Here is an 18469-nt window from a genome sequence, read left to right on the forward strand (position 1 = left end):
TATATTGGTCTCCCCCTCAGAGTCTCCTCAGTGTTTAATGTTTAGTCCTCAATCACCAGGCTGCCACGGGAAGTATATCTGATATTAAAATATTCTGCAAAGCCACTGTCTGACATCCACTTTCTGCTGCACACTCCCCTGGGACTAGGAATTCCCTCTCCTGGGTCATTGCATCCCAAATATAAAGCTATCTCTGCTTTCTTATTGCCACATCTTTAGTCTTGATCATTTTGGATCAATTTAAGTACTAAATGAAGTGCTAACTCATTTTTTGGTATTGGCGTTTCCAACTTGTCTACATTCCTGGCTTTTATATTTATTTTTTTTAATTCAGGGTCTAAGTTACTATGTCAGTTGCCCAGGATATGACAAACCTGTGAGCCTCCTGCCTCTGTCTCCAGGAGTGTTTGGATCGCAGCCATGCATCACCATGCCCACCAAAAGCACTGTTGATGCTTCCTGTTTCATGCCATCTCTTCTCTCCCCCTTTAAGTGTTAGGATGGAATCTGCTCCGTTGTTCATTCCAGGTAAATATTCTACCATTCAACTATGACCCCTACCCTCCATCCTTAGCTCCTGTTCAGTGCTTCTCAAAGTGGATATTTCCTGACCTCCCAAACCTAGATAAGCTTCCTGTTACACTTCTCATAAGACATCGTTTTCTTGACATTATGTATTATCTGTGTCTCTATTAAAATGCAAACTCCTTGAGGAATTATGCTTTTATTAACTTATGTAACATTTATCTGTGTTTTCTTAAAAATAAAAATTGTCCAATTAGGGGAATAGTAATATTTACATCCAAGAAAAAAGAAGAATTAAGTAGCTAAATGAATTATGCTGTGCACGTTTACGCAGTAAAATTTTCTTCAAGGAGGCAAGAAGTTGTATCATCTGTTGTGAAACAGCTGGGGAACGTAAATCTGTTTGGGTTTTAATGAAGCCATCATTTGATATGGCACAGATCAAAGCAAAGGATAAGCATGTTTAAGGGCGTTCTCAGTAGCTCTCTCTGCAAATACTGCACCTCTTCCCTGCTTCTGTGTACAGCGAAGGAACAAGTCAGTGGGGCCTTCAGCAAGGACCAGAATTCTCAATGGATGGGAAGAGAAGCGACGGCAAAAGGAGGAGGCAGAGAAACAGAGCAGACACTCAGGAAACCAGAAGAAGGAAGGAGAATGATCACACCCAATGCAGAAGAAAAGGAAGTGACGAGAAGTCTTTGAGGTTACTGTTTAGGTTGCAGCAGAAAGAGGTGATGCACAGGGTCTGGGCACAGAGACTCGGAGGAGAGAAGGAAGGTGCGTTTCAGGGTCACAGAACTCTTGGACATCTTATAATTCCAAGAACTGTGTGCAAAACACAAGCCAGGAAGTTGAAATGTGAGATGATTTCTTTAAGTTTGCAAGTCCAAGTTTAATTATTATAGTCAAGAGTCACTGAGTCCTTCTTACATGTGCTGGGCACCTTTATCCTTAGATTTAAATATTACTAGTCCCATAATAGAGCCATGTTTTAAAATTTTAATATGTTTCAAATCTTCACAATGTTGCTTTACTGAGTAAGGAAATCAAATCTCAAAAAGCTTAAGGCATATATCTGAAATTTCATCTGCCTCCAAAGCTGGACTCATTCACTATGTTACCTGGACCATTCAAGAAAGAGAGAGAGAGAGAGAGAGAGAGAGAGAGAGAGAGAGACAGAGACAGAGAGACAGAGAGAGAGAGACAGAGAGACAGAGAGACAGAGACAGAGAGAGACAGAGACAGAGAGAGACAGAGACAGAGACAGAGAGACAGAGACAGACAGAGACAGAGACAGAGATAAACAGACAGACAGACAGGGTGACCATTATTCCACAACACAATGAGGAAGACTCTACCAGGTACATATCACATGTGGCCCTGAACTAAACTTTCTAAAAATGAAATGCTTCTTGAGAAGGAACCAAAACCCTCTGAGAAGTTCCTTTACTGACAGGACTCATCCTGATGTTCTTTATAAATAAAGCAAGTCTAATTGTGCTATTCCCCTATCTGACACCCTCCAGGAATTTCCCCATGGACAAGGGACAAAACTCTGAATCCTCCCTTTGGCCTGGGCCATGTAGCCCCTGCCCACCTCTGAAGCCCCACCTGGTGTGCTGCTCCTAGCTTCTGCCTCCTTCTCAGAGAAGTTGGTCTTCTTTTCCCTGGTTGGTCCTCACACCTGCCCCAGAGCCTTTACAAAGGGCCACCTGCCTTTGTGGAAGGTTCTGCCCTCCATACTTACTTGGCTTGACCCAGGTGATCTGGATCATAAGGAAAGCTTTCCTGGATCTTGTGATGGACTCAAGCCTACACTCGCCTCTTGTTATTCTCATCTTGCACTTTGCTCTCATAACATGAGAATCACGTCTGCATCTCTGGAACCGTGATGATTTGGTTACGCCTTCTTGCCTCACAAGCTACCAGGCTCCAAAATGGCAGCATCTCTTGCTCAGTGTGGGTCCCAACCTACACTAGAGCCTTGGTAGCAACTCAGATAGTTCTCACTGACTGTTACCATGAACTTCATTTAGGAATATATAGAGAAAATGTCCAAAGTAAGTGAGACAGAAATATGGATGAAATGCTATTAAAAGATTTGATAGTAATAAAATTTCCCATAAGATCTGGAAGAAGACTGAAATGGTTTCCCGTGCAGCTCTTTCCCCTATTCACGCACTGTGCTCTGCACCAGCCTGCTCTACCCAACACATGGATTTCATACATATTTGTCTTGCATCCATTCCCTCTTCATTCCCAATACTTCCCTGAAAGCCAGTGCAAGATCCTCAGCTACCATTTAGAAAACGAAAAACCTATGAATAATCACCAATATTAATATGAAAATAGTAACAAAGCCAACTGAGTCCGGATCTACTGAAAGTCATAAAGCCTTTCTTTATCTTCACAAATGATTTTGGTATCACAATCCTATGATTTTTACAGAACTATATTAAATAGAAGTGGTACTAATGGACCTCCTTGTCTTTCTGATTTTGAAATCATGTGGGGCCCAAGACAAAAACTTGAACTTCAGGAAAACAAACAAGCTGTTATTATGCAAATAACTTGAGGCACTAAAAAAGAGAGGAAATGAGAAGATAAGCAAACAGACTACATAATGCCACCTGGCTTCTAAAATAACTCCCTAAGTTTCAAAGGGTGTTAGCTTGTCTCAAGCAAAGGTCTCTAATCACATAGAAAGTGTTTTACTCAAATGATTTCATTTTCTATTTTCGTAACTTTTCCAACGGTGTGATTGTGTTTTCAAAGAAAAGAATCACGGGAGATCCTGGATATTGTCCTTATATAGAGAAAGATTTCTATCTCTTCTGCCAAAAATTGAATTGGCAGTAATGCCACATGTTTATTCAATCAGTGCTGGATGCATGTCAGGCACAATGCTTGGCGCCAGGGAGAAAGCATGGAGCAAATACAGAAAAGGCCTGTCTTCCGGAAGTCAGCAGTCTGAACTTCAAATGCATGTGCAAGCTTACCCATCCAAAACATCTCCTTGCTGCTAAAATATATGCAGTAGCGTGGTGGGTTGGTCCACACCCATTCCACTCTGAGATGCTGATACTCTGAGATACTAAGGCAGAAACATGGCACATTCAAGCCCAGGCTGGCCAACTTAGCAATTTAGTGAAAAGTCATCTCACTAAACAAACAATGAAATAGCTAGAAATGAGCCTTGGTTTAACATCCAATTCAAAAATAAACAAAAAATAAACTAATATGGAACTGTATTATGTTTTTAAAAATTCTCACACAAATCTCATTTCTTGGCATTCTCCCAACAACACTTTAAGAACAGCAGGGATATATCTTAAGAAGAAGAAGAAGAAGAAGAAGAAGAAGAAGAAGAAGAAGAAGAAGAAGAAGGAGGAGGAGGAGGAGGAGGAGGAGGAGGAGGAGGAGGAGGAGGAGGAAGAGGAGGAGGAGGAGGAGGAGGAGGAGAAGGAGAAGAAGAAGAAGAAGAAGAAGAAGAAGAAGAAGAAGAAGAAGAAGAAGAAGAAGAAAAAGAAGAAGGAAAGAACTGAGAGTGGTGTCACACGCCTAAAATTCCAACACTCAGGAGGCTGAGTCAGGATGATGGTTGAGAGTTTAAGGCCAGCCAGGGCTACAAAGTGAGTTCAAGAGCTGTCAAAACTATATAGCAAGACTCTGTTTCAAAATACAAAAGATAGAAAATAAAAATAATAAACAGTATAAGGTTTTCAGACATGGTTCCTGTCATGTACTTTCTACTACCTTGAGAGCTATAACACATGGAAACTTTTAATAAGCATTTGTAAAGGCTAAACATGTGTATGAATTCCCATTGTTAATTATTCTAACGAACTTATGATTCCTCATTCTAAAAATGATGGAACTGAGGATCAGACTTGAATAACTTTACTGTAGATCAATCATTGAGCTAAAGAGAAGGAGATGAACCAAGCAATGACTCATGAATTTGCATTGCAAATAATGTCAAGAAAATATATAGTAGATAGTGTTTTTCAGTTTGACACCTATTGTTATGATGAATTTGAAGATAAACTAAGGTCCACAAAAATAAAGAGCTACTTTCAAGTTCATTCAATTATCAATGGTAAATTTAAACAACTATCTAAATTCCCCATATGTGAAATCCAACTGAATCTTCCACTTGATCCAGATTTTCACTTCAGCGTAATTTGAGAGAAGATATTATTATGCAATCCATCTGGTCTAAGCTGATGTTTCACACAATGTGAGAGACCCTATCCCACTGGACCTTGAGTTGGTCAATATGCTTTGGCGTAAGCAAGAGCCAATCTGGATTATTCAGAATCAGGAGTTTTAGATCCATTTAACAGCTCTCCAGGATTGGATTCTCTATCCTAAATGAACTAATTTTCATTGGTCTAGCGAAGTTTGCCCAGATATAGAGAATGCCATTTCTTCTATTAAAAACTGAAAGATATTAAGAAAGCAATTCTTATGAGTAGGATGGTAAGATAATGGGAGGTACCTCTGGGTGTCATATAGGATTCATGCAGGAGAAAATACGGAGGTAAACTGGAGAGCAAGCTGAGTCTCTATCCAAAAAATTAGTTAACATATTATACACTACCACTGCCGTGTCCACCAAATGGACATAGACCATGGGCCTTAAAGTCTGATATGTGGTGAATCAGATGGTCAGGGAGTTGCTACTTTTTCAAATACAGGAAATCAACTGACGGTCTTTAAGCAGTGGATAAAGGGGCTACCACTGTTTCTCCTACAGGGTCAAGAATTCTGAGTTGAAAGGAGCTTCAAAGGTTCAATGCAAAAATGCCACCCAAAACTGTGCTATCCAGTGTAGTTGTCACATATGGCTGCTGGCCACTTGAAATACAACTAGTCCAACTGAAATTTCCAGTAAATATAGAAAACCCTCTGAAATTTGAAGACTTACTGCTTAAAAGTGAGGTAAAATCTCATGAAGACATTTTATATTTACTATATATAAAAGTGACAATACTTCAAATATCTTAGATTAAATCTATTACTGAAAATAATTTAACTTATGTAACACTTTCATATTGCTGAAAAAAATAATATTCACAACTTAAAGACAGGGAAGTCTATTTTGCCTCACAGTTTCAGAAGTTCCAATTCATAGTTGGCCACCAATACATTAGAAATGACACAGAGAAGGACATGACAGAGAGAAGCTGCTCAAACTATGGCAACTGGGAAGAAAAGAGAGGTGGGAGGATCCAGGGACAAAAATATATGCTTTCCAATCATAATACCAGGACCCACTTCTGAGCATGCACTACTTCCTAAAAGGGCCTTCATCTATGAACATGTTAGTGGACTAATCCATAATATAATCACCTCCCAAAAGCCCCACTTCTGGACATATGAAATTTTGGGGGACTCATAAACTGTAATATTCACCCCTGATTGCCAAAAGGCTCATATTCATCTAAATACACAATACGCATTTAGTTCATCTCTAAGAGTTGTCAAAGTCTTAACAGTTCCAGCATTGTTCAGAAATTCAAACCCAGGTCTCCTCAAATTCTTAGCTGTGAGACCCTGTAAAAATAAAGTTAAATGCTTCCAACCTACAGTAGCACCACATAAACGGTTCTGTTCCTAAAGGAATAGCAGGGGTATAGAAAGGAATTTGATCAAAGCAACAAACTGAAAATATTAAAGCACAGTTCCATGTCCACCATGCATCTGTGACCTCCAAAGGGCTTAGGCAGACCCAGCCCTATAGCTTCTCAGACTGTAGAATACGAAGTCTGTCTCTTGAACTGGCTTCATTCACACCCTGCTGCTTTTGTTGGCAGACATTTCATGTTCTTGGCATCTCCAGTTTCCCGGGGTACACATTGCACCTTTGGCTTCACTTGCATAGATTCATGCATTTCCCTCTCAGTAGCACATTGCTTTGTCTCTCAAATCTTCAAGATCTGAGTGACAGCCTTCTTGATCCCACAACTTTTGTATTCTGCATGTCTGTCAAAACAGCACCATGTGGATGGCACCAAAGTCTGCTACTACCTATAGCAGTATGCAGGCCCTTGTGCTAAGTTGTCTCTGAGTACTAGGATGGATGAAAGCAAAGAAATCCTTCCCTGGATGACTTGGAATAAACAGAATACCACAGGGCTCTAAAAGCAGTCTTGAGCCAGTGATGGGTGGGGTCTCTGGCCAATTCCAGAGATTTCATCAACAGTTTTTTTCTAGTCTCCCAGTACTTTTTTTTTTAATACCAAGAATTAACTCAGGGTCTTGTGCTTAACAGGCAAGTGCTATGCCACTGAACTATATCCATGGCCCCCAAGTACTTTGCATAATTTTTTTGCACAAATGATACATGCAAAATTTTTAGCCCAGTTTCTAATAAAGCCTTGTTACCAACTGAAACCTCCTGAGCCATTAACTCTTTGTATTTCTATCAGACATCTGGTCTTCTGAGCTTTGACCAGTATTATCAATTATTGATTACAGCAGTTGAAGACTCCTCTGGACAGAATCATAAACCTTTCCAAACTCCTCTCCAAATACTATTCCAAAGGCTTGAGAACCCATGAGGAGGTATGGTCAGAGCAATGTTCCCACCTCTCCGGTACCAATTTTCAGTATGTCACTTTTCTCTCACTGGGACACTTTGTCTCAACTCCCAGAAAGTAAAGGAGAGTGATTTATTGTGGGTCACAAATTCAGTGGGTTCTTTCCAAAGTCAGTCAGCTCCAGGTTAGAAGCATCCTGGCAGAAGGGTTTCATAAAGCAAAGCTGATAACTCACGGCAGCAAAGATACAGAGAAGGGAGAAGTTGGTGACAACAGTATACCTGTTTAGGCCATATCCCATTACCCTTCTTTTCTGACCTGATAACTCCCTCTAATAGCATACTGAGAAGTGAACCAATCAATGCATTGATTCACTGATGAGGATAGTGCTCCTATGACTCCATCACTTGCCAAAAACCCCATTTCTGAACACATGAGACTTTGGGGGAACATACGAGACCAAAGACAAAACATCCTATTTCTTCCTTATGTGGCTACTAGATCTAAAACCGCACATGTAGTTCACACTGTTTCTCTTGCACAGTGCTATTCTACAGAATTCCTGGTAAATATTTTTATTCTCTCCCCTCCTTTCTATATATATACACTAATCTCTCACAAATTCTAATTTATTGCTCAACCCTGGGTATAAGGAAGCAGATTTTTAAAAATCCACTATATATTCTGCCAGTTTTATCCACCGAAAATCATGATGCTCTATGGTGATCTTACAACAGCAACCTTTGGTGACTCTTACTATTTGCCCATGTGTCCTATACCTATCAGTGTTGTCTGGTCTCACACGCCTGCAGTTGGCCTTATTATACCTCCTATAATACATTGTCCAGGTCTCTATTGAGTCTTACTGTTCTTCTTTCAATGATCTAAGTTTTCATTAGCCTCTTCTCTGAAGTAAACCTTGTTTTAATTATCCTGCCAGTAGAACCCACTCTCTAATCCTGAATTTTGGCAATCACTGGAGAGGAGGAGGATAGTTTAACCTTTTTGTCTTCAATTCAGGGAAACCTGGACCAGTGAGACCAGTAACAGGCACAATATTTAGTCAAGGCAATTATATTATGTGGAGGCAGTGTCCTTGAGATGGAATCCATTAGGCAAGAAAACCAAAGTATATCTTAAGTAGGGATGATGCTTACCAGCATGATTTACCTCATTAGACCCCTTGGTTCAGCTATGCTTAAAGTAATATAATCCTTGGCTTTGGAAACAAAACAGACTGATGCAACTTGAGATAATACTCATAAATGAAGTACACCAGATTCACGTGTGTAAATATCAAATTGCCTCCCTGATGTGAGAAACTGAAAAAGTAAATAAGGTCTAAAATGTGGAACAGACATTGTAAAATGGGACAAAATATTTTAAGAGGAAAAAGGAAATAAGATGGGGGAAAGGGGAAAGGGAGAAAATACAAGTTAGCTATATTATTCCGTGTCTCTTGGTTCACTGAAAAAAGATTTGTGTTACTATCGGTTGGAGAATTTTATGCCCATATTTTATACTCTAGGCACTATTTTAAAAATAAAATCATGCAGTGTATCAACTGTTGGGTTCCAGCAGGCAAATGGAAAACAAAGGGTCACACACACTAAGGGTCAGCAAAATGCCTTCCACCCGGCCAGCCTAAGCAGGTAGCTTTTATTGAGATGAAGAACAAAGAAACTCAAATTTTGCATGCTCAAATTATATAACGTGTTTACTTTTTGACCTTACAGGACCTCATGTTTTTTATCTTGGGGTGGAGATGATATTTCAAGGCCTGTAATTTTTCCATAATATTGTTGACTGGATGTGTCCAGGACAAAATGGAGTCAGTGTGGCCTCTCTTCATCTCCTCCTTCTTTTTTTTTTTTTAATTTAGGCTTCCTTACCATGTCAGAAGCCAGAATTTTAGGTATGAACATTTTGCATAGGGATGGGATACTTTGAACAAGGCATCCCATACCAATTAAGCAGATAAGGACAGTAACACCATAAAAAAACACTTATTTTAGCCAATTGATATCCAGTAACCACCCTGTAAGGAAATTCCATAATCCAGTATTGAGCCCTTGAGACACATGTATCTGTTTGGTAAGTTCTTGTAAATCATGAAGTTTCCCATTGATGGATCTACTTTTATCAGACAAATTAAAACAGCACATTTGAACAATTTTATTACATTCATGATGATGCAATAGAAGTAGATAATCAATTGTAGCATGATTTATCTAAAATTGCTTGTCAGTGCTCACTTTGTTCTTTAATAATGCCAAAGCTGTAGAAGTACAATTAATTTGTTTCACCATGAGACAAGCTAGTGCATTAACATTGTGATTGGCCTCAGCTGGCAGAGCAGGCACACCAACCAAAGAAATACCTAAAGCATAAATTTTTGTTTCAGTTAACAGAAGCACAGAATGGATCAGAATTGGAGGCTAGGACTCAGTCAAAAATCAAGTATGACTGGTATCAAACAGAATCTCAAGTAATTATGACACTTATGATTAAGAATGTTCAGAAGAATGATGTAAATGTGGAATTTTCAGAAAAAGAGTTATTTGCTTTGGTGAAACTTTCTTCTGGAGAAGATTACAATTTGAAACCGAGACTGCTTCATCCTATAATACCAGAACAGAGCACATTTAGAGAACTTTCAAAAAAGATTGAAATTAAAATGAAAAAGCCAGAGGCTGTGAGATGGGAAAAACTAGAGGGGCAAGGAGATGTGCCTACGTCCAAACAGTTCATAGCAGATGTAAAGAACTTATATCCGTCATCATCTCATTATACAAGAAATTGGGATAAGTTGGTTGGTGAGATCAAAGAAGAAGAAAAGAATGAGAAATCAGAGGGAGATGCAGCTTTAAACAAGTTATTTCAGCAGATCTATTCAGATGGCTTTGATGAAGTCAAACGTGCCATGAACAAATCATTTATGGAATCTGGTGGTACAGTTTTGAGTACCAACTGGTCTGATGTCAGTAAAAGGAAAGTTGAAATCAATCCTGCTGATGATATGGAATGGGAAAAATACTAAATAAATTAATTTGCTATCACTGTAAAAAAAAAAAAGAAAGAAAGAAAGAAAGAAAAGAAAAGTCCCCACATAGGTCAGTGAGACTAGTTGTAGACCGTTTGGTGTGAGACAGTGTAAATTCAGGAGAAGGCAACAATACAGTAAGGTGACTAAGGCAGCATTTTATGCTGCGAGGTAACTTAGAAGGGATATAATTGAAGGTATACTCTTCACATGAGAAAAACCATCCATCAGGGAGAGGGCCATGCCCATGTCCATACAATACTGGCTCATAACGAGACCAATTTCAAGTACTATTAGGAAGGCAAAGACACTTAATAGTACAATTTTTAATATGAGCACATGAGGCGTTTGAAGTTATTACATATGGAGTGAACATTTTAACAGCATTATCAGGTTTTTAAGGGTGGGAGTGCCCCAATTTGGATAGTCAGCATATGTTACAATTTTGTTTGGAATAGTGGGAAAAATGGTGTAACTATTTAGAAAAGCAGGGCCCTTGCACATCAGACTCAGACAGGACCTGAGAATGCATCTTATTTCCTTCTTCTGAGCAAGACAGAAATGAGAGACATAGCTATTTTTGTCAGTTGAACCCAAATATTGTATTCCAATTTTTCCTGGAGGTTATAGGACTCTAGAATCCCCATGGTGGGTTACAGAACACATAGCAATAGAATACAAATAAGCATTAAAGAGTTCACTGTCAATTTGGTAAATACCATCACAAGAAGCTTTTTAGCAGTGGGTTTCTCTTCAGATGTGCAGAGCACATCTTGTGCTGACTGGATCACCACCTTTATATCATCCTAGGTCACTGGCTGAGCAGTAGTTGTCCTGGGTCACTTCTGAGGTGGGCAGGTTTGATTCAGGGAGAGGCAAAACTGTGGAATTGGGGTGTGCAGCCTGTGGTGCCAACTCATTCTGTGCAGGGCAAATGTAATGAGCAGGAATCCACCCAGGGCCCGTTGGGGATAACACAGAAGCATCCCATCCTCCCCAGGTCAGCAGGAGTGCTGGTCCCTGCCAGCTAGGTCTGGGGCATTTTGAAAGAAATGGAACCAACATAGTCAGCCAGAGCAACTTGAAGAGAAATAGTAGAGGACAGCAGAAAGAAGTCAGTTTTGTAAGTGATAAAATAACATCAGTGAGATCAATTCCAAGGAGTGCAAGAGTATGTCCTTGAGAGATAAGAGAAGAAATAGCATAGATAATGGGAAATAAAGTACTACCAGGCAAATGGGGTAAATGTAACCATTCAACAATAAATATTTGTTGTCCTGGATGGCAACAAGAGCCCTGGTGGGCAAAGGGGCTGATGAAAAATAATTAAGGAGAGAGGGCAGTCCTTCGGGACTCAGTCCACCATATAACTGTGGGCCTGCCGAAAAGAAGGAGAGTCAGAGATCCCATCAGCAGCATCTGTGTGACCCCATAGAGCATCAAATAGAGGAGCTAACTGTAGAGTGTTCAAAGGAAAATAGGGTCTTACCCAATTAAGGTAGAGACAGCAGAAGTGGCACAGCTGGGAGCAGCTGGAAGGCAGCCATGCGGTTCCATCTGTTTGCTGGCCAAAGGTAGGAGCAGCATCCCAGCAGCAATGCCAGGTGTGCAGGACAGAGATAGGACCTCGAGGCTCCACATGCAGCAGTCTGCCTATCTTTTCCAAATCCTCCATAATGAGCGTTCCTCCCTCAAGACACCATGGACAATAATCATGAGTTTCTTGCAAAAGTCATACTAAATTACACTCAGGGAGCCCATGGCCTGCCTTCTTAAGGAGAAAAAGCAGCTCTGCCTTCTGTTTCTGCAGCACTTTGGACAGGGAATTTCCCATGACTTACCAGGGGATTTTCTGAAGAAAATGAAGTCTACGTGTCAGGTGCCACAAGCCACCCAGGAACACAGAGAAGGCAACTCATGCTCCATAGAAGATGTCTCCACTGTTGAGTCCCTGTTCAGGCACCAGATTAGGGGTTCAGCAAGCAAAAATAAAATAAAGGGTCACACACATTAAGGGTCAGCAAAATGGCTCCCACCCGGCCAGCCTAAGCCAGTAGCTTTTATTGAGATAGAGAACAAAGAAACTCAAATTGCACATGCTCAAATTATATAACTTGTTTACTTTTTGACCTTACATGTTTTTACTTTGGGTACGGGTGATGTTTCAAGGCCTGTACTTTTCCCATAACATTGTTGACCCTATGTGTCTGGGACAAATGGCGTCAGTGTGGCCTCTCTATAATCAACTATTGTTCTCCTATTATTTTGTTACGAATTTGTTTATCCCCTTTTTCCATAAAATAAAAAATAAAGTAGCCGCTAGACAAGCAGCAATGGTTTATAAGTAAACACAGAAAGATAAATAGAGATCACAGAAAGACCCTGATTCTATGAATCTTCATTTTTTCCTCTGAAGAAGTCTATCTGTCAATCATTTACCCACATCAGGGAGAAATCATGTGATCAACATTCCATTTTCTCAGGTTGTCATTACACATTAAAATGATACTTCTTAAATACTTCCTCTGTGGTGTGTGGCAAGTAATTAAACAACACTATAACCTGCTTCATCATATAAAATCAACGTGTGTGCAAAAACAAATTGACTTCCATTAGAATTACTAACACATTTTTATCTGAATTTCTGATAGATTTTTACTAGGTAACATGCAAGCCTTCTGGTACTTTTTCCTGTCTCATGCTCAGAAAATGAATGGACATTATTCTAATTCTCTGAAACTAGAAATGGCTTTCAGTAATGGCTGTTACCCTACTCCAAGAATAGTTGAGTAAATAAGATGGAAAGTAACTCTTAATATTGTGTATACAATACGGTTGAAGATAAAACCTAGATAAGAGTCCCATGTTCCTGAAATAGGCTTTCACATAGTGTCTGCATTCTAAGTAACACCTTCTGTCTAAAGCTTGTTTTGAATTCTACAGATCATCTTCAAATGTAATTCTTTCATATGATCAGATTACTGTATGATGGTTTTTCACAGAGTAGAAATATCTGTTTAGATACATTGCTGTTACTATTTCTGGATAGCCACAACTATTTATGCACCTGCTACCTACAATGTGTTTTTCAGACACAATCTGGATCCATTTTTATGAAAAATCTCCTGGAGGTGAGCACTTCATTTTGACCATACCCAATCAGAAACTCTGAAACCTGCTATATTCTGAAATCCAGGACTATTTGAACGTCAAAAAGTTTCAGACATCAGAACATGACAGATTTCAGATTTTCAGATTAGAGATGCTCAGTAAGTTAATGCTATGCAAATATTCCAAGATCTACAAATCTCCAAAACCTGAAACCACTCTGGTCCCAAGCATTTCAAATAAATGTTAGTCAATTTGCCGTGGAATCTGTCTTTTATTGTGACAAGAGCTAGGGGTTAGAGAAATCATGCAGTTGGCCTAAATGAGACATCTGATAAATGGACAATACAGTTGATTCAATTTCTAGCTCTTAGCCCAGAGCCCAAGACATTAATATGAATATTCTATACTCAGGAGGATTAAGAAAACTTTTTTGTTAGTTGTGTAAATACAGACAGAGCTTCGAGGTTCGAGAGTTCTTACTGATGCATACATACTTTCTATATGTTACCATATATGTTCAGGAGCATTGCTGAGCAGAACCTGCAATATATTATTTCAATGCACAAAAGGGAAAAGTCCAAGATTAATATATAGGGGCTCTGCATACGTTATGCCTTATTTTTTTAATTTCAGAAAGGCATAGAAATATGCAAGGGGCACAAGCCAAGAGCCATCCGCTTGAGTGGGACCCCATCAGCAGTATTATTTTTTACCTTCATATTCTGTAAAGCACATTTATTCACCTGCCTAGTGGACAGTCCCATTTTCCACACCTCAAGAAGGTGGTACCTAAACAATGAATCTTTCTCTAACTTAGATTCCTAAAATGATACTCAGCTTAAAAATTCCTATGGAAATTCCAGGGACAGGGAATGTCAAAATGGTCTCTTAAAAGGAAAAATACGGGCTGGGTATTTAGCTCAGTGGCATAAGTGCCTGTCTGGCAAGCATGAGCTTGTGAGTTCAATCCCCAGAAACAAGAATAAATAAATAAATAAAATGAAGAGAGAAAAAAATAATTTGAGAACTCACAATTCTCAATTTCAAACTTCCTACAAGAGGTAATCAAGCTGTGCCTAAGGATAGATGTACAGATCAATGAAACAAAACTGAAAATCTCCAGAACTCAGACTCATGAGTTCTGACTTTTAAGAGGAGACCAAGACCATGTAAAGGAGAAAAAAAGTAAAAGTCTTTCCAACAGATTAGTGACAAGTGGATATCTACAAGCAAAAAAACAAAACAAAACAAACAAACAAAAAACAACACAGTGAAGAGGGGCATCTACCTCACTCTCTATACAAAACAATAACTCAAATTCTACCCCAGATATATTACCTAATATTGTAAAACTGTTAGATGGGAACATAGATCTCAATTTCTATAAGTTAAGCAATACTTTCTGGCGTATAACACCAGAAGCATATACAACAAAGTAAATATACAACTATATACATGACATCCTCAAAATTAAACCTTTTATACTTTAACATTCCCCATCAACAGAATGAAAAGATGACAGACTGAAATGGGAGAAAAATTTGCAATCATATATCTGTTGTCACATATATATTTAGGGGACATAGAGGAGTATTGTCATATGATTACAAAAATCACAATCACATTCAATGACAAAGCACCTGAGCAGCCAGATCTCCAAAGAAGACAATAAGCGGTGTGGTTAGTAAGCCTATGAAAAGGTTCTTAGTGTCCCTAGCCATCAAGGAAACAGGAATCAAAATCAGAGTAGGATATCACTTTATATCTACTAGAAAGGCTGTGACAAAAAGAAGTGACAGAGACAATACCAAGTGTTGATGACAACGGAGAGACACTGTCATATCGCTGGTGAGACTGTAAGAGATAGTCACTTTGAAAAAGTTTGGCAGTTACTCGAAATTTAAATGGAGTTACATTATTATTTGTTCCAGCAATTCCATTCCTATTTGTATATCAAAAAAGAAAGAGGAGGAGAAGAGGAAGAGGAGGAAGAAGAGGAGGAGAAAGAGGAAGGGGGAGGAGGAAGAGGAGAAGAAGGAAGAGGAGGAAAGGAAATATACCTTCATACTCATGAAGTAGCATACACCTGCTCCAAATGTCAATGAAACAGAAAATCTAGGAGGTTTTGTTGCTATGGGCCCAGTGGCAGTATCAGGTCCATCCGGGGACACAGCAGATGTAGTATCATGTGCAGGAGCTATGGTGAAGCCTCTTATCCTGTGATCCAGCTTTGGAGCTTATAAAGCAGGATGTTTATGTTCTTCATTTTGGGCTTCCAAATGCAAAATATCTCTTGTGGTCCTATCACTGTGCAAAAGAAGAAGCACACTTCAAGGTCGACTAGACTGGTATAGTACAAAGATTACGACTGCCATTAAGGAATTTGGGCATGAGATCGGGAATGTTATACATAGATGATTAAATTTCATGCTTAAGTAGAAATGCAAACTTACGGTAACTTCCCTGGTCTAATCTTCTCCTAGAATTTAATAAAATTTCTCCAAAGCATACATTGAAATCAAGATTTCTCGATCTCAGCACCATGAACGCTTTGTGCAGGATTCTTCCTGCTCTGTATACTATGGGAGCTCTAGCAGCTTGGCCTCTACCAACTTGATGCCTACAGCATCTCCCTAGTCTTAGAAATCGAGTGCGTCTCCAAACAGCGCCAAACTTCTGGGTGGCAAATCCCCTCCAAGTGAGAACCACTATTTCAGTGATGCTACGTATGCAACAGCTTTGTTTTAAACTCACTTTTAGTTTAAAATGTGTTTTTTACATTATTGCTTCTACATGTTTAATTCCCTATGCAGTGCTATGTTTTTATTTTATAAATTCTACTTCACATAAATATTAATCTAGTGTATTGGAAGAGATTTCTCTTTTGGTTTCCTTTGACTCAAAGCTTAAAAGTAGGACTCAGTGGGCCAAGGTCACTAGTTAAAAACTAAATAAAAACACCCTGGATGCATTAGCTTCTGACAAGTCTACTTTTAATCCCAACAAGGGGAAGGATAGAGCAGGGCAAGCCGGTCCCTAGGCAAATCTATGCCTATGTTCAAGAAAGTTCAGTGAACTAATTTCTCTTACTGATGTTGTACTCAATGACTAGAATGAAAACTTTTACAGTGGTGGGTAATCTCTTCTGGACATTTTGGATTATTTATCATTGTATTTTTTAATTTTAGAATGGGATGGTTGATCTCACTCAATCACACAGCCTTTAGTGGCAGACCAATTAACATTATCAAAGAGAGCTAATTAATTATATCTTGTCCGTGTCAAATCATACTCTACCCCAAGGATACAGAACATGTCTGTTATCAGGGGACCAAGTAGGTGAAGCTAAACCCACAGTTGGGTGATAGAGTTTACAGTTCACAATAATTTTGATGCCCCACCTTATGTGTCAGTCATTCCATTTCAGGCCATGGAGGATCATGTGACTTTGTCAATCAAGCCAGGAATATGCATATTCATATAAAATTAGTTGGAAACTAATTTTGTCTTTAAAAATACATGCAAGGCACTATCATAGGAAAAACTAGATATGCACATATATTTTCCATGTGCATCTATTCATGTATATATATATATATATATATATATATATATATATACATACATACACACACATACAAATGTTCATATCTATAGGATGATTCACTCATAATGCTAGGTTCTCTCATTATAACCAGTTAAGCAACCTGCAATCAAATTTACTAAATAACAAGGTAGGTGGGGAAACTAGCTATTTCAGAGGGCTCTTCTCGTTCCAAGTCCTAAGTTGTTTGCCAATAACAGCGTCAATAGCTTAATATGAACTCACATGGTCAAAGGATCAGAATAAGATTACATGCTAGAATTAAATCAGAAAAACACATTTCCAGTTTCACAAGAGAAAACTGGGGAGCCAAGTCCTACCAGGAACTTTGCAGGGTTGTAGAGCTTGGGAGCAGAGCGGCCAGTGCTCAGCCTTGAGTATTCTGCAGACTCCCCCAGTGCTCTTTCACTGCTGACAACTATCTAGGGCACTGATGAAATTATCTGTCTTAAATTAATATACCTCTATGATATCAGGGTTCTGTGTACAATCTCCATTCTTGAAAAAGGCTCTGTTTGGCCTTGTTGGTCCTTTGTTGGTGCAAGTTTGATAAATGTTTTGTTGAAAACTAGTTATGCTGTATAGATGTGCATTAATTTCCTAATATTTTTGCTTACTATGTTGCAGTCCCGCCCAGAGCAATTGTGATTTGAAAGTACATGTTCTATGGTTTCAAAGTATCTGAATTCCAATTCTGAAGCCCGTCAATCTACCTACACTCATAAGATGGCTTAACTTGATTTTCTCAGCTTTATGACAATATTGCTTTACTACTTGCCGAGATGTATTTGACACAAGAAAATGTTATAGCACATTTAATCAAATAGAATGAAAGCAGTTCAAATGGCCCCCTCCCCAAATTTTCATAACACCTTTTTCCTTTTTAACTCTTGTGAATTTTCTAACAAAGCAATTGCTGAGTTTACAATGAGAAGCTGTCAAAAAGCATAAACATCAGCACAATGTGACTCTCAAATGTTGAAAAAAGGAGTTTTAAAAAATTCTTTTTATTATCCTAAGCGGCCTTCCCAAGAGGAAGCAGGTAAGGTGACTATTTGCTAGCTTCCTTTATCAAAAAATAAGTGCTATTTATAAATCAAATAATCCAGTCACTTTCTGTGTTCTTTCTTTCTCACATAATAGTACCACTAAATAACAAAGAAATATGCTAAAAATCAAGCCATCTTTTTGAATCCATGTTTGAGGGAGAGGGAAATCTTCACAAATTATGCAAATTTCATAGTCATATTTTTCTCACCTCCAATTTTTATCTGCTTTACCTTTATCTCCTATCCCCATCTAGTTTCAGCCAATGATTTTAGCCATCTAAATCCATTGGATAGTCTTTTTCTTGTTTGTGCTTCTGTCTTCTCCACTCTGTTCCTCACACAGCATGAGGGCCAGTTTGCTGGCTGCTTACCTGTAGTAGAAACCTGAGTTTCTTCACATAGCAAAGTACCTTAGCGATGTACTCAGCTATAATGGTCTGCATTTCCCAGGATTCTTTGTGTTACAAGTAGATAATGATTTGAATGGTAGTGGGCCAAACTTACACAACATGAAGCCAAGAAATGTAGAGCTGTCACATGCCCTTCTCTTCTTCATTGTCTGAGAGATAGAAGGCATGTTGTATTTCACCCA

The 18469-nt window shown here is 38.9% G+C and overlaps 1 protein-coding gene across 1 annotated transcript in view; it reads left to right on the forward strand.

The window, feature by feature from the left end:
* The window catches only part of LOC100726767 (protein SGT1 homolog), a 44248-nt gene extending 34105 nt beyond the window's left edge, over positions 1–10143 (forward strand). The window contains exon 4 of the mRNA XM_003473300.4: positions 9475–10143. Within this exon, the coding sequence (XP_003473348.1) occupies positions 9475–10110 (636 nt within the window). The 3' untranslated portion in view covers positions 10111–10143. The remainder of the gene's footprint in view (positions 1–9474) is intronic.
* The last annotated feature ends 8326 nt before the right edge of the window (positions 10144–18469 follow it).

Source organism: Cavia porcellus, unplaced genomic scaffold, assembly GCF_034190915.1.
Source record: "Cavia porcellus strain 051 isolate PalLab524CR breed Dunkin Hartley unplaced genomic scaffold, mCavPor4.1 scaffold_19, whole genome shotgun sequence".
Classification (NCBI taxonomy): domain Eukaryota; kingdom Metazoa; phylum Chordata; class Mammalia; order Rodentia; family Caviidae; genus Cavia; species Cavia porcellus.